At 57.8% G+C, this 23748-nt stretch overlaps 1 protein-coding gene across 4 annotated transcripts in view; it reads left to right on the forward strand.

Annotated features, from left to right (window-relative positions):
• Positions 1–23748, forward strand: part of PTPRN2 (protein tyrosine phosphatase receptor type N2) — a 689065-nt gene that overhangs the window by 431881 nt on the left and 233436 nt on the right. For all 4 annotated transcript variants that reach the window (XM_060305028.1, XM_030854362.2, XM_060305029.1 and 1 more), the window contains one exon: positions 2215–2279. In XM_060305028.1, coding sequence (XP_060161011.1) covers positions 2215–2279 — 65 coding nt within the window. The remainder of the gene's footprint in view (positions 1–2214; positions 2280–23748) is intronic.

Here is a 23748-nt window from a genome sequence, read left to right on the forward strand (position 1 = left end):
CCACAGCCTCTGAGGCCATGAGCTGAGGTCGGTCAGTAGTGGGCCCCGTTCCCACGACGGTGGCTGGAGCAGCCCGACTGCAGACGTGTTCAGATGCGGGGAAACACGCATTTTAGAATCGAGGAAACGTGACATGTTAAGACCTAGACTTTGGGTAGAAACAAAGTACTGTACGGATGGGGCTGGAGCCGGCTGGACCGGTTACTGGAGCTCGTCTTTACTTTTTCAGGAATTTTGAGCCGGTTATTAAACAGCCGTTAGGAAAAATGACGTTTCACACACTTGCAGTTAATTACGTTAAAGACGAGAGGCCTCGATACCCAGCCAGTCGCCTGTACATTTCACCACTGCCGGGCGCTGCGGCTCCCCTCCCCCTCCGCACCCCACGGGGGGCCGGAGCCGTGGTCACAGAGGGGAGAGGTTGGGGGCGTGTCTGGCGGGGAGGCGGCTGCCAGGGCCTGGGGCGAGGAGCCCGCGCGGACCCTGGACTGGCCTGTGGCAGGGGTGCTCGGGGGACACGGGGGAGCTGTGCTGAGGCTGACTCTCCCGCCACGTGTGGGACGGGGACAGGGCCCAGGCACAGAGCCTTCTGCACAGCGTCGGGAGCGGGCGTGGGTCTTCGGGCAGCGAGCGAGGCCCACAGTCACCTCGGGGCTCCGCGGGCTTGTGCAGGACACAGTCAGGACCTGTCCCTTGTCCCTCAGGCCCGTCCCCGCAGCCGTCACACTGCCCGCCCGGCTGGGGACCCATGGCGGCCGAGCCTCAGGTGTCTCCACCTGGCCTTCCCAGCAGCTTTGCTGACCCCTGGACTGGGTCATCTGCGTCTTACTGCCCGGCTGGTTTGTTCCTTCCTGAGCCTGGAATGCCTGTCGCTTCTCGCAGCAATGGCGGAGCACTTTCATTTCCATCTTTACTTTGTGCTTTGTGTCCCTCCGCCTATTAAAGGCTCACTATTATCCCCAAGGAGCCTGTCATTCAGCAAAATGCCTCCTTTGTTCACAGGGGAACATGAAAATCAATTGCTTTATACTCTATCTCTTAAGAATATTCTCCTCCATTCAAGGTTTACCTTTGGGCCACTGGCCCTCCCTGCCCCTCGGCACCCCCCAGCTTAGAGCTCTTAAAGTGCTGGCGCTCTATCTAACCCCAGGTTGGCGTCTGCCCCACCCCCCGCCCCGCCCCAGTGCTTGCATAATTACCTAAATGTAAGAAATAGGAAAACTTTCTACCAGACGATGAGAGAGCCCCAGAGGCAGGGGAGGCAGGCCATAGCAGGATCCGGGTTGTATCCCTCTGAAAGATATAATTTCATTACCCAAGACTAACGTAGGTGTTTTACAATAAGAGGTGAAAGTAATTGCTATTTTCCTGCTATCTCGTTCTGCATTAATCACAGTTGCAATGCACTCTTCCTTCTTAGGGTTTGCAATAAAATCTATTTTTTTCTGGGTTTCATTTCCAAAACGACAGGGGCTTTATCCGAAAGAATACTTCTGCAGAATCGTAAGCCAAGGTCAATTGCTTTGTGACACACTCCTCTCCAAGAGGTGGGGACCGCGGGTTGCTGTGCTGGCGTCGGGATTAACTGGGCTTCCTCTCCGGCTGCTAACTGCTTCCAGGGCTCAATCCGCTTGGTCGGACACGGAGGGTAACTTATTCTCGGACAGTCTTCCTCGCTCTAAGTCAGGAGCAAACTAGGATGACGGTTGATTGTGGTGGAGGCAAATTATTATAGGATATTCTCCTGGGGCAGGAGTAAAAGGGGTACAGCAGCTCCCAGGACTCACGGAACGAAGGCGCCGTTCAGTCTCGCCTGCTAGCGAGTCTATCTTGTGAACGCGGAATGCGTGTGAATGGAACCCAGTTCCCAATGATTATACACTTGTAACCATCATATCGTTCCAAAGTAAAGCTCTACAGTTTGCAGAGCAGGTCTGCCCACCATTTCTCAACCAGTCTTCACAAGGATACTGTGAATTTCCTATGGACGTTCTGTGGGCAAAGCTGGAGGGACTCACGTCCTGGTCCTACATCTGCCGGCCCCTCGGTGGGGAGCCCCGTGCCCCGGTTTCCGCCCCAGGCTTGTCCACAGCACCCGTTAAAACGGCGATCTGGCAGTGACTATGGAAGTGTCTGCAGAGGGGGACGCTCAGGGTGTCTGGAGAACGCTTGCCTCTCCAAGCTGACCGCTTACTTCTTAATTTCCCCTAACAGTTGACAACAAGGACCAACTGGAAAAAATGTCTGGACTGAGAGTTCTTCGGACCGGCGTCGGCTCGGTGAGTAGCTGCGGGCAGTGTGGCCCGGGCGGCCTGAGGCTCGGGCCGGGGGCAGAGGCCAGTCGGCACCAGGCGGGGGGCTGTGGTGGCGGCGGCCCCGGCGTCTGGGCCGGGTTAGTCCTCCCGTCCCGTCGGCAGAGGTGCTGACGCGCCACGCCAGGCTCGCCTGACACTGTTTGGTTGCCTTTGAAATCGTGATTCGGTGTCTCCCAAGGAAAAGCGGTCGTGGCTAAGAAAACGTTGGGTGCTTCGGAAACGTGTGCTTCCTCCTCCAGACGATTCTCAGTGGCTGAGTCTATATAGCAAAAGAAGTTGCTCTTTCCTCTGGGTCTGGTGGGCACGCTTCCGTCTTCCTTGCTAAAGGCGCGTATGGGGTGGGGTATGAGAGGAGGACTGCTGATAGATTTAATGACCCTCAGAGGCGTCGTGTCCCCACGTCGCTGCGCTGGCCTCAGAAGCAGGTACTTGACCAAACTCTCCATCCGCAATTAGAGCCGCTGGCACTCAGCCCCAGGCCCTGGCGGACGCCGGAGCCCCACATCGTGGGCAATTGATGAGTTGTACGCACAGCAGCGGACGCGACTCCTCTCGGGGGTGGCTGTCTGTGCTCGCGCGTCTGAAATCCCAGATGTCACGGCGCCCGCCGTGACGGTAATTAACTAGTAAGGGCACTTACTTACGACGCTCCTCGCCCAGGGCGGAGATGCCCCCACGAGCCACTCCAAGGCCAGCCGCTGCCTTTGGGGGGGCTCCGCTCGGCCGGCACGGTCCCGGCTCCTGGAATAAGAACTTGTTTAGTGGCCGGTCCTCCGCAGACGGAGCCTCCAGCGCTGCAGGCAGTGGGCGGGCGCCTCGCCGGGGGCGCCTCGCCGGGGGCGCTGGCCTTGAAGTCACCGTGTTCCCGGCACGCGGCGGGCAGCTCGGTGACCACAGACTCATCAGAGCGTGGGGCTGGGTTGATGAGGCTTTGACAGCTGAGGACATCCTGGTCTTTTCTCCCGAAACTCACAGTAACTTTGGCGGCCAGGGAGGGGGAGGGGGGCGCCGGGAGTCTGTGGGTCCCTAAGACCATCTGTACCACATGGGGTGCAGTGACTACTGGCGGGAAGGGCCAGAGGGCTTGGAGGATCCGGGCCCGCGACGGAAGGTTCTGACCCACAGCCCCTCCCCTCCCCCTCGTCCCTTGGCCTCCGCAGGTGTCCCTCCTTCAGGAGCAGCCCTGGTGCCCAGCGGCCGGGGGCAAGTCCAGACTGACTCGGGTTCGGGCCCTTGGTGTTCTGGGGTCAGAGGAAGCTCAGGCGCTGGGCCTAACCCTAACCCCTCCCTGTGCGGGGGGCAGGGAGTGTGTTCCATAGAGGCGGGCTGGGCCGCCCTGGAGCAGGGGGCAGGCAGGGCCGGGGGGCAAGGTGCAGAGCCGGGGGCTGGGAGGTGCCTGGAGCCGCCCGGTCCTCCGCCCGCCCCGTGGTTGCGGTTCCTGGGCAGCGGGGAGGGTGGCGGCGGTGTGCTAGGACTTCGCAGACTCATCTCACTAGAGGTCACAGGCACAGATCCCAGAGGATGCTCACCGCCCACCACCCTCCTCGCGCCCAGCAGGCAGCGCCCAGCGCACACACACACGGCCGCCCCATCTGTGACCTGCCGCCTGCATCCCTGCGCGGAGACCGCGCCTCCCTCGGGGAGCCCACACCCCCTCCCTCCGGGCACGGTGCCCCCCCACGGCCTCCTTCCTGTCCTCTCGTCCCCTCTCCTGCGTCGCCACTGCTCCATCTCCCTGGCCCCATCCGGTCAGCACACAGGTATGCTCCAGTGTTTTCTGATTCACTAAAGTAAGAGCTCCCGGGACGCTGGTCTCACCACGTCAGCGCTTTTGCCTCCCACTGGCTCCCCGTCTCCTTCAACACAAAACTACCCTCACGTGTGTCTGTATCCCTCGTGTGGACACATCAGCACCTGTTTGCTCCTGACACCCGGCCAGGCCTGGTCCCCGCTGTCCACTGGACGGTCCACCATCTGCAGCCCCAGAACCTCAGCTGTCGGCCCATCTGCAGTGGTCACTGTCCTGAGCGTTGCTGACTCACCTTCTGAAGCCCGGCTGCTCTGAGCGCCTCTTTCTGTGGGATCTGCGTCTCCCTGAGGCCATGGGCTTTATATCGTTTGTATGGGGATGACCCCAGAGTCTACCTGCAGCCGGGCCCAGTCGCTGTGTTCCAGGCACGCAGAGCCGCCGGCCCCTGCCTTTCTGTCCTTGGAGACCTGTGACGCATTCCCCGAGCCCGGGCAAAGCAGGGCTCCTAACGTCCCGCCACCACCTGGCTCTGCCGCGGCTCCTCGGCCCAGTAGTGGAAGCTGGTGACGTGCTGTCCAGGAACTGGGAGCCTGGGTTGCTCTCGGCTTGTCTGTGAAGATGACAACCTAACCTCAGAGGGACGTCCTCTGCCTGTTCCAGGTGCCCGTCTCACGTGGGGGCAGGAGGTCCCGGCTAGACTGGGGGCGGGAGGCGGGCGGTGGGCACAGGGCAGAGCAGAATCCCCGCTGCGCCACTCCTGCATTTTCATCGAGTCTGACCCGCGTCCTCGCTGGTCCCCAAGTGGCCAGAGCCTGACCTCACCCTCCCTGGGGGCAGAAAACGGCCACCTCCCAGACCATTTATTGGTACTTCATTCACCGATGGAAACGTGGGTGAGAAGCTTGTCCACCCTAGTTCTCCCTGAGCCGCCTTTGCCTTCTTAGGGCCCCAGGGGTTTCCTTGGTCCACGCAGACCAGCTCTCCAGCCTCCTGTCCTCTTCCACGTGGCAGTTTTCCATTTCAAAAGGCAGTTCTGCTGTCACTTTTGAAGTTGTCTGGGGTCATTCTGATGGGTTCTCAAGCCCAGAACCCACATTCATGCAGCTTTGCCTGACCGGTCTCCAGTCTGGACGGAGGGAAGGAGCGTTTGTATATTTGAAGTGAGTTTTGGGTCGTGAAAACGGGAGCAGAGACATTTTTAAAAAGCTACCAATACTTCCTTTTCTAACTTTAGTTGCCTCCTGCGGTGTTGAGCCTGACTTTGACGCTTCTGGTTTTCTTTGGAATGTATTTGATATGAACGTCTCTGCTAATTCCTGACTCTGGAAAGTAAAGCAGAGTTTGATTCCTCGAAATCTAGCAGCATTTACCGCGTGTCTCCCTGGTGCTTGTGATTCCACATGTGATGACAGATAGCGGAATTAAAACCTTTTAAGCCAAATGGAAACATCTCAAAACAAAATTTAAAGGAAATGAAAGGCTACAGTAGACACGCACGTTCCTGATAGATTTTGGTATTTTGACGTGTTTCAAAATCTAATTTCTGATATCTTGAAAGTATTCACATTTTTTCAGATGAATAAAGTCATGTTTCTTCCAAAGGGAGATAATGATATTACCAAGAAAAACTCAAATATTTGGCAGAAAAATAGATGATTGTCCCCAGGCGAGCATTTCCATGAGTGTGGCTTCCAAGGTGTATCTGAAATAAGTCATAACTTCCTAAGTTCTCGATAGTGTGATAAACGCGGTATGATTAACGATGAACCTGCCCACGTTTCAGCAGGAGTCTCAGTGCAGCCGCGGGAGGCTCGGGGCTTCAACAGGGAAACCCAGAAGCAGCGCGTTCCCGGTGCAGACGCCCCGCTCAGCCCCGGACGGGCTGCCTCCCGGGCAGAGTCAGGCAGGAGGGGACAGGCCTCCATGCAGGTTCTGGAAGAGAGAGGAGGAGGTTTTCCTGGACCCGTTGAGGGTCCTCGGCTCCAAAAGGTAAACTGATGAAGACAGAAAACAGGAGCGAAGCAGCACCTTTATTTAATCTGAGTTTCACGGGACACGTGAGGGGGTGAAGCCTGCAGACGTGGGTAGACCGGCCGCCTTCTAATGGGTTGGTGGGGAGGGCCGGGGGGCGTGGGGACCCGAGGTGGGTCTGCAGCAAACCGGGTACAGGGCGGGCACAGCTCCCACGAGGGTCTCAGGCCTGCTTCGGGGAGAAGGGGGTGGACAAGGTTGGAGACACCTTCGGCCGAGGTGTCGTGTTTGGGGCAGCGTGTCCTGCACCCACCACTCATGCCGTGGGATGTCAGACCTGGTTTCAGGTACTTCAAAGAGCCCTGGGCTTCCAGAGCTCTGCTCCATGGGGGCGGGAGGCCGCGGGGCCCCAGCAAACCGCCGTCCACGCGCTGGTTTAACCCACTGAGCTTCCCTTGCTCAGTCACTGTTTGGGGTCCTGGGTAGGATTTTGTCCAAAGAAAGGATTTTTGTGGCCAAGGCTGTGTCAATCCCCAGAGCCCCTTCAGAGTCTACGAATCCATGGTCGTGCTCCTGCCCCCACAAGTCAGTGTGACTTTGTCGTGCGATGTGTGTGTTGGTGGGTGTGTGTGCCTGACGGCCGTCCCATGAGGCCGAGCGGGTGGGACGGGGGTCCGTGATGGATGTCTGAGAAAATGGCTCGTTTCCTCTGCAAACCCCACTTGGTCATCGCCCGTCTGCTGGAAGGGATGCTGCTGCTTTAATGAGCGTTACCAAAACCTGAGCCCAGTGGTTTAGGGATTTCTGAGGGCAACTGGGCATCACACGTCAGTGGACAGAGAAATGCAGGCGGGGATGGCCCGAGTCACGGGGACCCTCGGGGGAGCGAGTGTCCAGCCGAGTCCCCGGAGACCCGACCACAGGTCTGGATGGACTCGGGGGAAGACTTGACGTCGAGGGCCCTTTGCCACGGTGTGGAGGAGGCACGGAGTGACCCCACCCCCAGCGAACACGGTGGGACGCAGCTCCACGTGGTCCGCAGTTTGAGGGGAAGCTGTCACCCCCCACGTGTCACTTTTCACGCGCGGACGGAGCCGGCACCTGCCTTTAGCACACTTACTAAACACCAGCAGGTGGGCAGTCGGGACTCACAGGCGATGGGGCACTTGGCTTGCGGGAGCGCGTTGTGGCCGTGTCAGTGGGTGACTGGCTCTCGGGCCTGGGGGGCGGATAAGTTTGCAGTGAGGCGGGAAGCCCCGTGGCAGCTGGGGGCCGGGGGGCGGACGCGTCAGAGGACCCTCCAGTAAGGAGCCTGCGGGTACCTGGTAACATCCCGGCATCCAGTCCGAAGCCTCATCCTTGGAAGTGGTTACAGAGGTACTTACGGGTAATAGTCTCGGTTCTTTAATAAAATCAAAAGTGCTAACACTTAACCTCGACTCTTAGAAAGCAGCATGACAGTGGGACTCTATTGCTTTAAAAAAACTTACCCTTCAGGCTTCCCTGGTGGCGCAGTGGTTGAGAGTCCGCCTGCCGATGCAACGGACGCGGGTTCGTGCCCTGGTCTGGGAGGATCCCACATGCCGCGGAGCGGCTGGGCCCGTCAGCCATGGCCGCTGAGCCTGCGCGTCCGGAGCCTGTGCTCCGCAACGGGAGAGGCCACGACAGTGAGAGGCCCACGTACCGCAAAAAAACCCCAAAAACAAAAATCACTTACCCTTCAGATCAGTAATCATACTCCCAGAATTTTATCTTAAGAGTATCATTCACTAGCTAAGAAAAGGAAAAAACAAAGCTTTGGAAAAACCAAAACTGACCTAAGTATAAAACAGAGGAAGGTAACTAATTATATTATAGTAATCAAATAAACGGACTCAGTGATTTCACTAAAAATCGTTGTGACACCTCCGAACTTAAGGGCCGCTGTGAAAACTGTCTGTGCCCACACATCCGGGCTGGAGGACCACATGCAAGTGTGAGGTCAGCTCTAGAACGGGGTTGGTGGGATTATAAGCGAGTTCTCTCCTTTTCCAAAATTTTTGTTAGTACCATTTGTGTGTGTGTGTGTGTGGTACACGGGCCCCTCTCACCGCTGTGGCCTCTCCCGTTGCGGAGCACAGGCTCCGGACATGCAGGCTCAGTGGCCCTGGCTCACGGGCCCAGCTGCTCCGCGGCATGTGGGATCCCCCTGGACCGGGGCACGAACCCGTGTCCCCTGCATCGGCAGGTGGACTCTCAACCACTGCGCCACCAGGGAAGCCCCCATTTTTTAACTTTTTATTTTGAAATCATTATAGATTCACTGGAAGTTGCAAAGACGGTATAGAGGTGTCCGTGCACACTTCACCAAGTCTCCCCTGTGGTTACATCCACATAATTCTAGGTCTGGAGTCAAACTGGGAGATGGATATCGGTTCAATGTGTGTGTATAGTTCTTTGTCGTTTTATCTTCAATACCATTTTTAGTTTTAATGAAGAAAAAACATGCAACCAAAGTAACTGTGCACATACTCGCTTTTAAATAAGTGAAGACACAAGAGGAAACACCACCACGTGTGCGTGGCGTGGCTCCCAGGTGGCTGTAGAGAACGTTTCAAATAACTTGAGTCCTCGCATACTTATGAAGACGGTGCTGTGTGTGTATGCACAAGCAGGATGCAATAAGTAATTAGAAATATCCTGGGTTCAGATCAAGGCCCATATTTAGAAATTCAGGAGAAGGAGCCCTGGCGTGTGTGGACAGCAGAGGGGAAGGAGAGGCCTGGAGGATCCCACCTGACGCCCCGGGCAGGTGCAGGGCTGTGACAGGTGGAGGATGGGTCTTGTCAGATAGAGGCAGAGCCGCGGACTCAAGAGCGCGTGGAGGAGAAGTCGGTAGCGTTTGCAGTTAAGTATAACGAATAAGACGGAGACGGTGTTGGAGCTGACAGGGTCTCTTGGGTGAGGACTCCGAGTTGAATCTGAGATGATGCTGGGTTCCCAAGTGCGCGCTGGAACCGTGAGGACTCCGGGACTCCTCGGCGGGGCTGCCATCCACCCTCCACCCCGGCGGCTCCCGCACCCCTGCCAGCCTCAGGCCGGCTGCGCCCAGAGAGCAGAAGGTGGACACCAGCGGTCACCTGGGGCGAGGGGTGTCCTCGGCCACCGTGGGCCCTGCCCTGTGCCCGTGCACGTGGGCCCTGGCTCCTCAGCGTTGTAATTGTGTGCCCATCCCCTTGTTTTATTCACATCTGTGTTTCTAGACAGAGAACATTGATATTTTTTCTTCTCAGTGCAAAATGTTCATCAGTCCTTGTTTACTTCTCAGTATTCCTAATTTATGTTTAAAGAGGGAAATCTGCATGAAATTGCATTAAAATATTTGCAGCGGCCTGTCCGAAGCTGCCCCGAGGATTCCCCACACGGGCTGAGGTGTCGTGATAGAGGTCAGAGTTCAGGGGCGGCCATACGCCCTTCCGTGGTGGCACACCCCCACCTCTGCTGGCGGGGCCCCCTCGGGGCTCAGCGCCCTCCGCCCGATGCAGCGCTAGCCACCGCTGTTCATACCCGTCTCTTATTTCTCAAAAGTGAAGAAAATCACACGCAAATGCGTTCGGTATAATTAACCGCGCCTGACATATTGGCAAATACGGGCTTATTACGAAGCGGCGCCCTTTTCTTCTGAAATGCTGCATAAAGCAGCCTGTCACGTGGGCCCGCGGGTGTCTTTTCAGTCCTTTTCGTGATTAAAGCGGGCGAGGTGCCGTGTGATGAGGCAGTTGCTATAGTGACAGATTCGAGTGTTATTCAATATCAAGGTAAATAGTCACGGAAAATGAAATAAGTATCGTCTGCCGGTGGCAGCGGCAGCTCAGGTGTCCCCCACCCCCCCTTTCTGACATTTCAGCCACGTTTATCTAGAAAGTGCGTGATGTGTGTCTCCTTGCCAGGCGTGGCCGTGGTCCGGCTGGGACTGGACCGTCGTCCCCCTAAGACACGGAGGGGCCGTCCGTCTCAGTAACGCAGCCGGTAGCGTGGAAGCAGAAGTTAATTTCCATGTAAAAAGCTGAACTCTGGGGACGCTCGTAAGAGCCCTCGGAATGTAATATTCCAGAAACCCCTTTTCAATCCTCAACCCGTAAGACTCGGAATTGCTTGAAGGAGGGGAAGAAAACTAGAGGCAGGCACACAGGGCACACCCCTTCCCACTGCCCAGCTTCCTACAGAGCAGCTCTGTCGAGCCGTCCTGGGCGCCCCACGCGCATCCCCTCCAGGGTCCCGCCAGGCGGACACACTTCACGTATGGGGAGCCAGGCACAGAGGAGTTACGGTTAAAACGCCCTCCGGGTGGTCACCTCCAGAGCCGGAGCCTCGCCGGCCTTGAAATCAGAGAGTCTTGAGTTCCGCCTTTAGCGAAAGGGTCCCAGCGGCGTCTGTCACTTGGAGACGCGTCCACTGGAGTCCTCAGAGCTGTCTTCCAGTCTCCTGCCCACAGATGCCTGTCCCCCTGGAAGCCCCACACCAGCTGCCAACGCGTCCTCGGACTCTTGCCCGAGATTCCCGTAGGGGAGGGCGTATCGGGGGTGCGTCACTTCGCAGGAGCTGCAGGAACCCGGGGCTCAGGCCCACCCTAGTGACCTCACTGTCACTTGATCCCCTCTGTAAAGGCCGCGTCCGGAAGTCCTGGGGGTCAGGACTCCACTTTATCCATCCCGAGGGGGGTACGCGGCTCAGCCCGTAGCAGGCCGGTGGTGCCAGCCCTCCTGCCGCGCTGAGGACCGTGCTTTCAGAACCTTCTTCCCGCCCCCCGCCCGGGGATCCCGGAGTCGGGGGATGGGGGAGCTGCTCCGGGTGGATTGCTGAGAAGGTGCGTGTCACCCAGGGCTCCCCCGTCCCCTCCCTCCTGCCCGGCCCCTCCGTGGCGTTCCCCAGAGTGTGCTGAGTCCCGTGAGTTCCCCAGAGTGTGCTGAGTCCCGTGAGTTCTGTCTCTCAGCCTGTGAGCTCTGGAGTGAGCCCCATGTGTGTCTGTCGCCCGGTGCCTCCTGACACGTGGCAGGAACTCGGGAACCCCTGGCTGGGCCAGTGAATCGCGAGCCCTGGGGTGCAGGTGGACGCCCACCCTGGCGCACGCCGGTTCGTCGTGCTGGCTTCTTCCTGGGTCACTCGACAGCTCTCCTGCTGCTTTGAAGCCTCCCTGAAAGCTGCGTTGCTCTGGAAAAGGTTTCCTGCTGACCCGGGCCCGCGTTCTCTGTCATCCCTGAAATAACAGGGCCGCCTCTTCTGTGTTGGCCCCAAGGCAGCTGTGGCCCTTCTGTCTTTGACTGCAAGCACCCCAGGCCACATCTCCATGGCAACTGACATGAATCCCTCAATTGCTGATTTGAATACTTCCCCTCTGCTTCATCCATGGGTTAAGATAAAAAGGCGGTTTTCACCCGTGTGAAGTAATTAGTAATCAGTGTAACACAAAATATAATCAAGGGCCACATTTAAAATAATCTCACGTCGAACAGATATGCGGCCAGTGCCATGGTGGCGAGCGCGGTAGAGGTGAGCGTGGTTTAGCAAGATGGTCCACACGTCTCCTGCAGTGAGAACGGGGCCCACCACACAGGCGTCTCCTTGACACTGGGTGTACCTGGCACCGGCAAGGCCCCTGGTGTTTCCCCAGCAGTCAGATGCCTCAACCCGCGTCTAAGCAGAGTGGGTACAGGTGGGAAGGGCGGCTGGCGCTGGGACGGTGGCCCCGGCCGGGGCTCGGTCCTGGGCAGCGTCCGGGGAGGTCAGAGGCCCCATGGACCCAGCAGAACCACCACTCCCTTTACCTGGACTCCGGGACACAGTGCCCTCTCGGTGGCTCCACTCCAGGCCCTGAAATCGGTCCACGAAACCCCACCCTCACCGGGGCCACAGGTCCTGTGGTGTCTCCACATCCCTCCCAAATGGGACCCTATTAATAAGCCTCGGTGCCCGTGTTACCCCACGTCACTACAGGGGTAGCATCTGCGGGACTGGCCTCGTGACCTGCCCTTGTCCTGCAGGGCTGCCCACAACTGGCGGGTGGCCCTCAGCCCTGGGGTCCTGCTGCCCAGACCGGGCCACCGCTGACCTGGGTGTCAGGGTCCCAGGGCTTCTTAACAAAGCGCCACTAACTGGGGGCTGAAAACAACAGAAATGCACATTCTCTCGCAGTTCTGAGGCCAGACGTCCAGAACCCAGGCGTCAGGGCCAGGCGCCTTCGGGGGCTCCGGGGGAGGGTCCTTCCTGCCTCTTTCTGCTCCTGGGGCTGCTGCGTCTGCAGCTGCATCCCTCCAGCCTCTGCCCCATCCTCTCACGGCCTCCTGTGCATCTCCTCTTTTGAGGACATGGGTCATGTTGGATTAGGGCCACCCTGCCCCACTGTGACCTCATCTTAACTAGATCGCATCTACAAAGACCCTATTGCCAAGTAAGGCTCCTTCCCAGGACTGCGGGTTGGGAGGTGCACACACCTTTCTGGGAGACACCGTGTGACCCTCAACACCAGAAAATCACAGGTGTCATCCAAGCACCAGGAGCGATTATCAACTGACCTACAGCTGAATCTCTCCTTTTGGGGTTACAGTGACTCATAAACAGAGTTCGCCTTTCTAGCCACGTGGGTTTCCCGGTTAACAGTCAAGTTTGATTGAATGGACCTCAGGCTACTTTGGGTCCCCTCCTCCCCAGGCCCCCTGCACATACACGCACACATGCACGCGCACGCTCCCCAGACCCCCCCCCCCCCCGCCCCCTGTCTGCCATGTGTGAACTATGGTGGGCAGATTGGGGCTGAGGAAGGAGACAGCTAAGGTCCACATCCAGGGCTGGGGCTGTGACTCATCTCGGCTGTCCTGCTAAACTTCATTGGGGGAGAAAGACATGGAAACGGTTCACTTACAGGCCTTTTTGATAATTGCATATTTTCAAGAAAACATGAAAAGTAAATAATTCGTTATTTTTATAAAATTAGCTAATTCTCACTGTATTGTCATATTGTTGTCTTTTTCTCAAGATTCTTGGAAGTTGATTCTTTTTATGGCTGAGTAATATTCCATTGTATATATGATATGTGTCACATCTTCTTTATCCATTCATCTGTCAAGGGACACTTGGGTTGCTTCCATGTCCTGGCTATTGTAAATAGAGCTGCAGTGAACATTGTGGTACATGACTCTTTTTGAATTATGGTTTTCTCAGGGTATATGCCCAGTAGTGGGATTGCTGGGTCGTATGGTAGTTCTATTTGTAGTTTTTTAAGGAACCTCCATACTGTTCTCCATAGTGGCTGTACCAATTCACATTCCCACCAACAGTGCAAGTGTTCCCTTTTCTCCACACCCTCTCCAGCATTTATTGTTTCTAGATTTTTTGATGATGGCCATTCTGACTGGTGTGAGATGATATCATTGTAGTTTTGATTTGCATTTCTCTAATGATTAATGATATTGAGCATCCTTTCATGTGTTTGTTGGCAGTCTGTATATCTTCTTTGGAGAAATGTCTATTTAGGTCTTCTGCCCATTTTTGGATTGGGTTGTTTGTTTTTTTGTTATTGAGCTGCATGAGCTGCTTGTAAATTTTGGAAATTAATCCTTTGTCAGTTGCTTCGTTTGCAAATATTTTCTTAGTTACACCCCTGAGGCACATTGACACCTGCTGTACTCCACAAATAGGACGTATTTTTAAACTAGGTGGTAGGTTAACTGCACAGATAAAATTTTCACCTGCAGAGCTCACGAGACAAGTGTGAAACCCTAATTTCCCAACTTCCGTATACACTACGCCTGCTCGAGCCTGGCGGGGCCCACGGTCACCTCGGGAAGTGCCCTTGGGGGCAGCAGGGCCCCCGGTCTGGTCTCGGGGTCACAGGTTCATCCTTGGTGCCTCCAGACGTTCCTCCTTCCTGAGCCCCCGGCACCTCCCCTCGGGCCCCCGCCGCCGGGCAGGTGACAGCTCGGCACCTGGAGACAAGGCGGGCGGTCCTGCCCCACACGGGGCCCCTCCGGATGCCGAACCTGGACCAGAGCCCCAGGGGGCTGTCCTTCCGGCATCTGGACGGCCCTTCCCGTCTGCTGGATGTGCCTTACCGTCACTCATAGGGGACCCTCAGGACAGCGGGCACAGGGAGAGCCCCTCCCTGGGGTGGTGACCCCAAGCTGCTCGGGGAGGGGCAGGGACACCAACTCTTCATCAGTCTGTCCGCACAGACTTCACCTTTGTTCCTGTGGAACGAACGCTCAGAGGCAAGTTGGGCTTCTGTGTGTGCAAACCCTGAACCACAGCTCTGTTTTCTGAGTGACAGCATAAAGCAAAAAGCAGTGTTTTAAGAGGTAAAAGACCATGATCGCAGGGGAACACTGCCCGCGAGCACGGAGAGGGGGCGGCCAGGGCTGGGTGTCTCCATGCCACCTGCGCTGGTTTCCCGGGACGGCCTCAGGGAGTCCCACAGTCGGGCCGAAACAGACACCCATCGTCCTGGAGGCTGGGATCTGACACCCCGGCGTCGGCCAGGCAGTCCCTCCTGGGCCTCTCTCCTCGGGCACACTTGCCATCTTCTCCCCATGTCTTCACGTGGCCGTCCCTCTGTGTGTGTCTGTGTCCTGACCTCCTCTTCTTATCAGGACACCAGTCAGTGGATCAGCGCCCACCCATATGCCCTCACCTTACGTCAATTGTCTCCTTAAAGGCTCATCTCCAAATGTGGGCAGATCCTGAGGTCCTGGGTTAAGGCTTCAGCGTATGAACTGGGGGGACATGGCTCAGTCCCTAACGCTGACCCTAACCCTAGGGTTAGTTACAAAGGATCACGCTTGGACAGCTCAGCTTCTAAGAAATCTATGTGTCCTGTGCTCTACACTATGCCGGACAATAACTGAAACACTGAAGACTTCTACGTGCCCGTCAGGGACATAAACATAACTAAATAAAATGTGGTGTGTATGGCTAGAAGCATCATGGGACCGTCTTGTCCAAAACCCCATCAAATCCGTGGTTTGACCTGGGACACCAGTCACAGCACTGAAGTAGCAGCTACCACGGGTGTAGCTAAACGACTGTCCCCATTGCCGGTGGGCGTTCAGGTGAGAGGGCTGGCGTGCTGGCCGCTGGCCGGGCCCCCGGGGCGGTTTTGCAGCGCAGGTGTGTCTCGGGATGTGAGGACCGGGGTGGGATGCGGACGCTCCCCTCCACAGGGCTGAGAGGGCGGTGAAAAATTCTTGACGTTGAGACAATCAGTTGTGTTGCCATTTTATTTATTTGGCAAAGGGCGTCTGTTCCTTTGGCACATTTTCGTTTGGGTGTGCGGCAGGCAGACTGAAGAATTTGTTGTAGAATTTCCCCGGGGGTGTCGGCGGGCTTTGTGAGTAGCCCTTTGGCAGCAGCAGAGAAGGGCCTGCTTGTTAAACTGCTAATTTACAGATCTTCTCTAAGTGAGTGCAAACAAGCTGAGGGCCGCAAAGCCCTGCTCATATACAACGTTCAATTTTTAATTTCCAGTCCACCGTAGATTATGGGAATGAAAAACAATATTTAATCCCTCGTGAACACATGAATAAGCAGAAGCTGTCGTTTTCGACCAGACAATAACGGGATTATCTCAAGAACTGTCAGTTTATGTGAAAACATTATGTTGCCCAAATTTTCATAAAAATTAGCAGTGGATGATATTCAAGATCAGAGTGATGGAAAGAGGGAAGTCCGCATCCGTGGTCATAAATATTCATACTTGTCTGCTCAGGAGATGGAAATCTAATCAAGGGGCTATTGAGGCGCTGGCTTTTTTTTTTTTTTTAACCAAGACGTTTCATCTAAATTGGGTTTGATATGGAAATTCGTCTCACTGGAGTCCTCCAGGCCGTGAGCACGCAGGGCTCACGGGGCAGGGTGTCCGCTGGGTCAGGTATGGCCCTGGCACAGGCCGCTGGCATCCACCTCCACCTGAGCGATGGCCGTTGCCAACGGCTCGCGCCGCTCAGCGTGCTCCACATTTAATGTGGGCAGTGTTTGGGACTCTCCCTCCCTTTTTTAAGGAAAAAACAACATAATTTCATGCCGGTTAACTCCTAGCTCCTGCAGGGTTAAAAACCGTCTGTGTCTTTGCTTTTGTTGACAATTACCATAAATCAGAAGACGCTCTGCATGAAGCTTAATGAAATATGTATGATTTTAAAAAGAAAAGATGGCGACTGCAGGACGCTGCTTTGTGTGTGTGTTCCTGCGATTTCCTCCAAGACTGTGCTTTTCCCGACCCGTCAGCAGGCGTCTGCCTGCGAGGACCTGCCGCCGTCCGGTGCCACCTGCTCTTCCGTGCACGTGGCAGGCGAGCGGTGAGCGGTGTCCTCCAGCGCTGGGCCAGCGGTCGGAACCCTGTGTCAGTCAGGGCTCCCGAGAGAAGCAGCTGGCCATCGATTCTGGGGCTGAAGTCCTCTGTCTCCAGGGTGGAGGCCCAGGGCCGCTGGTGGTGTCAGTTCCGGTCCAGACCCAAAGGCCGGGGCCCGGGGGAGCGAAGGTGCACGTCCCAGCCCACCTCTGAAGCCAAGACCCCGAGCACCGTGGCCAAGGACGGAAGAAAGGACATGTGCCCCCAGGCAGATAGCAGAGTCACCTTCCTCCGCCTTCCTGTTCTGTTCAGACACTCGGCAGACGGGCTGATGCCCCCACGGTGGTGGGTGACCTGATTCACGTGCTAGTCTCTTCCAGAAACACGGGCACGGACACACCCAGCCGCCGGGAGTCCCTCAGCCCGGCCATGGTGACGCGTGAAATTAACTGGCACACTCCCAAAGTTTCTCGTCTTCCCAGCGGCTGCCCTGAGACACTGAGACAGCTTCCTGCTTCCCCAGGAAGGGCAGGGGCAGTTCCAGGGCTTGGGGTTGGGCAGGAGTTTGTGTCTCACACTGTGCTGCTTCCAGGTTGGGTTTCCGCTGCCGCGTGACCGTGGGGGGCCGACCTCTTTGAGTTAGGAGTGACAGAGGCCTGTGACTTCCAGGCTTATCCTGCCCTGGAGGTAAAGACTTAGCATCACAGGCTTCCGGGGTGCCTGTTCCTGGTGGGCCGAGCAGAGCTGCACAGCCCGGTCGCCCGGCCCGGGAGAGAAGCAGAAGGATGGGGGCAGGGTGAAATCTCCGTTGACCGTGGTCCTCGAAGGGGAACTTGGCGTAACTGGGATTATTTGTGGTGGTGCTGATATGAATTCTGTTCTTTCAAGGAAAGGGATAATTTGCCGCAGGAAAAAAAGAAAATAGTGTTGGATTTAGACGCGCTTCTGGTGACGCTGCCGGCCCAGCACCACTGCTCGCTAATCCCGTCTCCTTGGGGCCGGGGGAGAGTTGGCGGGATGTTGGCCCAGAGGAAGCGCTGCTTCTCAGAGTTGGCCCCAGAAATGCAGCGGGAGAGGACTCAGCACAATTAGCAAGTGGTCCCCGCGGCAGGGGGAGGCCAAAGAGGAATTTCTGATGAAATCCCCGGGCACCCGTGTGCTAGGTGTGGTTCGTCCAGACGTTACCACGGAGGAAGGAGGCCCGGGACGGCAGAGCGAGTGTAGGAGGGAAGTGGGTGAGCGAGCAGGAATCAGGATCCTGACCTTGTGGGGAGGAGCCGTAGCGGGTGTCTCCCCAGATGAGGACCAGCTTCCGTTCTCCGCAGACGTGGCCGAGGCCCCTCCTCCGGGGGGAGCAGGCCTGGCCTCTCCTGACCTCCCCTCCCCGCGGGGCGGCCGCGGCTGCACCACTAGGGTCACACACCCCTGTATCCAGAGTCACAGGGGCCCTAAGGCGGGGGGGCTCCATCTACCGCGAGCTGGCAGGACTCTACCGGGATCTGGGGGGGGGGGGGGCAGAGGGACAGCCTGGACGTGTCCAAGCTCTGTCTTCGGGGAAACCCGGCTTTCCAGAACTAAGGCTCCCGGGACTGCGCTCAAGGCTGTGGGTGGAAGGAGTTACGGGGACTTATCCTCTCGCGCTGACGCCACCGCCGCAGAAAGGTGATGTGCGACCTTCAGCAAGGTCGTCAGAAATCGCTAGCTTGTATTTTCCCCTCTTCTGCTGTAGGTACTTGAAGCCAAGGGGAGGAGGGGCTCCCCCAGTGCCTGTGGAAGACCTGCCTGCTGTCTGGTTTCCTCGGGCTTGAGGAACTAAAGGCTCCGGGAGAGCACGTGGGACCCACCGGCAGCCTGGACAGGAAACCCACGGCGGGTCAGCCGGGGCCGCAGGGCACAGGCGCTGCCCTCCTACGAGGGGCTCCTGCACGTAACCCCGGTCTTCTGTTTGTGTGCGTGTGTGTGCATGTGAGAGCGTGTGTGCACACGTGTGAGCGTGTGCGCATGTGTGAGCGTGTGTGCACGTGAGCGTGTGTGCGCATGTGAGAGCATGTGTGCACATGTGAGAGCGTGTGTGCACATGTGTGAGCGTGCTGCCTGCACACAGACCCATGCTGCTCTGGAAGCCTGTGGGACCGTCCTCCCCACTTTTTTCTCCTGGGGGCTCAGAAGTTTGCTGATCGAGGGGCAGTCAGGTGGGCCTGCAGCTTCTCTAAAGTGAAAGTCTCCATTAGGGAAAAATGGGAATTCCTTGAGAGAAAAGTGGTTGTGAACATACCAGAAGCAAGAAGGACACTGTGCACTGGTGGGGACACGTGAGCCGCGCCGGAGCTGGAGGCCGTGGGGTGGGAGTTGCGGGCTGGGGGACAGAGGAAGCAGGTGGGTCTGAGGAGAAAAGGAGGTTCGTGTGCCTAATGGACACCAGTGGCTGTCAGAACACGGCTGGAAAGCAGTGGGACCTTAGGTTCCAGGCGAGGGAATTCCAGGTGGGTCGGCAGCCACGGGGGTGGTGAGTGCTGGGTGGGCAGCAGCCTGTCCAGTTGGGCCCGGGAGTAGAGGGAGGAAGACGAAGCCCGGGGATGCCGGGGGGTCGGGGAGGGCTGGAGCCGCGGGGCTGGGCGGGGAGAGAGTGCAGGTTGGCCCGCCGCCCGACCCGATGGCTGCTCAGACGCGCACGTGGTGGGTTGGCGCAGTTCCCCCCGTCACCCCTCTCCTCAGGCCCCAGAGCTGGACACAGGCCGCTGAGGAAAGTCTGGATTTGGGGGCAGGTGGGCGGCCAGGTCAGGAGGAGGGGAGAGACCGCGGTGTGAATCAGGGAAGAAGTTAACCTTTGGAGCCGGGGGCAGAGGCCCGGGGGAGGGACGCATCTCACCCTGTGTCCCACCCGGGACGCATCCCAGAGGCCCCAGACAGTCGGGATTCGACAGCACGGTCCCCGTGTGTGTGCGCACATGTGCGTGCGCGTGCTCCAGCCTGTGTTTAAGGGAACTTTAACCCCCTGACACTCCAGCGTACGTGGAAAATATTCCCCAGTGAAGTCACGGAGGAGCTCGAGGACTCGGTGACAGGAGGGGGGGGTGGGGGAGTCATGCGGCGAAGCGGGGCTGCTCCCTGAGGCCCGGGTGCGGACGGGGCAGCGCCCCTGCAGGCGCTCCATGCACCTCCCCAGCAGGTCGGCCCAGAGCCGCCCACGGACAGTTCTCGCCCGTCACCGAGGCAGGAGCGCCGACGCTCGGCACAGGCTCTGAGCCGCCCAGGGCCTGGGGTTCAGGGGCCGGGGGGCCAGGCCCGGGAGCTGGGAAGCAGCGCTCCGGGACCCGGGTCTTAGCAGGTGAGAGGAGAGGGGAGCCGTCCCCACCTCACAGTCAACCTCGAGGGTTCCGGGCAGCCTGGCTTCCTCCCGGGGGCGCTGCGTGACCAGTGGTGTCTTGCGCAGCCAAGGGCACCGTGTGGCACATACCAGTCCCCAGAGCTGCCCCCCGCAGATCTTACTGGGAGGCCCCAGCTGGGGGACATTCTTGGCATCTTGGAGCCCAGGTGAGCTGTTCCCCACCGTCTGGCATCAACAAGCGCGATGGCACATCCGCCCGCAGGCCTCGCAGAGAAACCGGCTGTGAAATACTCCGCGAGGCCAGCGGGCGCAGCACAGGGCCGGTGACCAAGGGCAGACGGCTCCGCCCCGAGGGGCCGCGAGCCTGGCAGGAGGGGAGCGCCAGGAGAGCATCGCGGCCCGTCCACGGCCCCCGGGGCGGGCCTGGCGTGTTCGTCCCAATTCTGTCCTTTCTCTGAGTTCATCCAACACTTAGGCTGTCATCTCGGTCTGTGACATATTTGTCTACTAAGTGAGGGAAAATGTAAACTGCTTGGTCTTTACTTTGGCGCTGAGTGGGGAGCCCTGGACCTCTCTTGTCAGTTGAAGCAGTTCACAGGATTCCACATGAAAAGGGACAACTGAGGCGGCGAGTCCCCAGCCCAGACCCCCACTCCCGGCAGAGGCTCCAGGCCCTTCACAAGCCTCCCGGGCGTCCACGGGCCGGGCTGGGTGCTCGGCAGGTGTGCGAAGTGCTCATTCGGGCCCCAGCGAAGCGGAGGATCTGATGTCTCAGTGAAAAACCTCATACTCCTTCTGAAACCTAATATGTCTAATTTTTAATTGCGTATGGTGTGGCTGCAGCGGTGCTGGGAGTCCATGACCTTGACTTCGAAGTCTTTATGAGTCTAGGCTTGGCCCTGCGCGGAGCCTGGTGTGAAAGCAGCTGGGGTTGTGGTGGGCATGGTGGCCGGGGCTCCCCACGGCTCCCTGGGAACGCTGGACCAGCGGTAGGGTCCTGCCGGCCCTGCTCCCTCGCCACTGAGAGGGGAAATGGGGCGGACGACCCTGGAGGAGCCATCGGGCGGACCAGTGCTTGCTCTCGGCCCCCGCGGGACCCGTTTGTCTCCCAGCCTGTGCGTTGAGCCCTCAGTTACCTCGGCGAGGGCTCCTGGGTGCCGTCCCTAAGTGGTCCCAGGAGGTGGTGGCATGTGTGTCCTTGTCCTGCTGTTGCAGACTCTGCAGGCTGTGTCCCCAGGGCCCGGCCTCCGGCACGGCTCTGTCCCGCACTCCCCTGGACTCCGGGCCGCTGAGCTTCAAACTGAACCGTGCACCAGCAGGACCCGGACCTCCGGGGGTCTGGGCGGGGCCGGCGCCCCGCTCCCTGCCTCCCCGCCAGCCCGCTTCGCCTTGCACAGGCCCATTCAGTCTCTGAGATCCATTCATGCTAATTGACGGGGATCCGGTCCGTCCTTCCAGCCCTGGCGTCAGGTTCCAGGTTAAATGCAAGTCTTAGCTAACCCATCCACCCTGAGAACGGCCCAGCTGTCCCACGGTGTCACGAGCGGGGCTGTGGTGGCGTCTTTCTGGGCACGGGAGCTGTGGCTTCTCAGGATGCGCGGATGGGGAGGGGTGGGTCCCAGGGGAGGCCGCCACGCTGAGCTGGTGGCCCTGCTGCCAACCTTGATGCTGCAACTCACGGGCGGTGTGACTGTAGGAAGGTGGGAGCCTCTGCGAGTGACGGCCCTCCTTGTCATTGGGAGGACGGAGGAGCGCACGCGGCGGGGACGAGAGCAGAGGTGGTGGGCGCCGTGCGTGCGTGCGTGTGTTTTATCTGTGTGTGCGTGTGTATATATGTGTACACGTATAGTATCGGGCATCACGTATAGTATATGTGTATATGTATAGTACGTGTGTACACGTGAATATGTGTACAGTGTGTGTGTATGTGTGCAGTCTGCCTCTGTGTGGTATGTATGTATGTGTGTCTATTGTGTGTTTTATGTGGGTATAGTGTATATATGTGCGTGCATGTGTACGTGTATTTTATGTGTGTGTATTTATGTGTATGAACTGTGTGCACGTGTGTTATAAATACATGTGTGTGTGGTGTGCACATGTGCGTATAGTGTACACACATACAGTATGCGTGTGCACATGTATAGTGCGTGTGTGTGTATACGTGTGCAGTGTGTGTGTGAGCGTGTACAGCGTAATTTCCTTTTCGCCGGTTCACTGACACAGGGGTGCATCAGACCAGGGGGACCAGAGCCTCGGCTTGTCCTAAGTACTTAACTCAAGCCCACAGGCGGCTGCCTCGGTCCCTGTGGTTGGAGCGTGTCCATCACTGAAGCAGGGCACCCGGCCCCCAGCTTCTAGCCGCTGCTCTCAGTGTGTTAACGCGGGAGCAGAGGCCGTGTCCTCAGGAGGGACATGCGGGTGCGCCTCCTGTGATGCTGGCTGTGAGGGGGGGCTGTGGGGAGGGCCCACTGAGGCGTTTCACATGTGTGTTCTCCAGAACCCTGGTTCTATATGAGGCCTTCGGGAAAGGGGGTCGTGGCTCTGCAGGTATGCTGGGCGATGTCCCACCTGGGGGTCCTCAACTGCCACTGTTTCGGCTGCAAATCCTCGGCGAAGTTTAAACAGACAATCCCCTGACCTCTGGTGCCCACTGCAACCAGAGCGCTGAGGGTTTCTGGAGCCAGGAGTGACCCCGGAGACCGGACCCCCCACCTTCTTGTGAGGACACAGCCCGTCTGCCTGGAGCCCCATCGCTTGCCGTCCAGATTCCTCACTGCAGCGGCTGTTTTCTGAGCATTTGCGCTTGGCCACCGGCCCGTACGCACTGCCAGGCTGGGAGCGGGGGACGTGACTTTCACGGCTGCAGTTGCAAAGCTCTGCCCATCGCCACCCTTGTGCTCCCAGGACCCGCGTCTGAACAATGCACATCCCGGATGCCAGCTCTGTAGATCCTTCGTACAAAGCGTTTTATGTTGGATAAGAGGCCCTGGCGCTTTTTTTTTTTTTTTTTTTTTTTTGCCTATTTGTGAGTATTAAATATTCATTCTTTCATCCCATAAGCATTTTGTTAACCTCAGGAACCATGAACCACACACACTGAAGGCTTCATTCTCAAGGCTTTTCAAGGCAAGGCAACATCTGGGCACCAATTTCTGTTCTGAAAATGGAGGTGAATTTAAAGGTGAAAAGTCACAGATCCTGCCCTCAGTTACCTTATAATCTAGTGGGAGAAATATGATGAATGCGTAAAAATCAGACAAGTCAACAGTGTTGTGATGACTTAGCGTGTGTGAAACAAACGAGAAATTCTTTGTGTTCAGAAAAGACTCCGGGGGCGTGGGCTCTAGTCCCTCCATGGAACTTCGGAACAGAGAAGGTGCTTAAGCTGCTGTGGACAGTCGGATCCCGTCCCATGAAAAGACGTGTGAAGTCCCCACCCCCGGGACTCAGAATGCCCCCTTTTTGGGGGCTAGGGTGCCTCCAGTGTCACTATTTCAGTTGAGATGAGGCCATGCTGGGGCAGGTGGGCCCTTAATCCAGTGCGGCCGTGTCCTTAGAAAGGGGACAGCACCTGGACCAGGCAGAGGCCGCAGGAGGCCCCTCCCCAGGGACCGTGGGGTGGGAGGTGGCAGCCCTGCCATATCCTGACCTCAGGCTTCAGCCTCCAGACTCTGAAAGAATAAGTTTCCGTTGTTCTGGGCACTCGGTGTGCGGTGATGAGCGACGGCCACCCCAGAGGACGAACGCAGCTGGATGTCAGTACGACGCGAGGTGTCTGGGCAGAGACGGGGGACGGACAGCAACCAGGGGTCCCCGGGAGCTGGTGAGGAAGCTGGTCTGGCGCCCAGCACTGGCCCAGGGAGATGGTAGGAGATGGGGCTGCTCTGATGGGGCCGTGCCGAGCCCAAGACTGACCACCGCACCAACCACTGGACTGACTACTGGACGGACGCGGGAAGAGAGGCCTGGTCCCCCCAGGCGCCCATCAGAGCACCTGCACCTGCTCCCAGCAGGACGCTGACCTCCCACGCGTGGACCGCCACCGCCCCCCGACCAAGTCACACCC

Source organism: Globicephala melas, chromosome 9 (assembly GCF_963455315.2).
Source record: "Globicephala melas chromosome 9, mGloMel1.2, whole genome shotgun sequence".
Taxonomy (NCBI): domain Eukaryota; kingdom Metazoa; phylum Chordata; class Mammalia; order Artiodactyla; family Delphinidae; genus Globicephala; species Globicephala melas.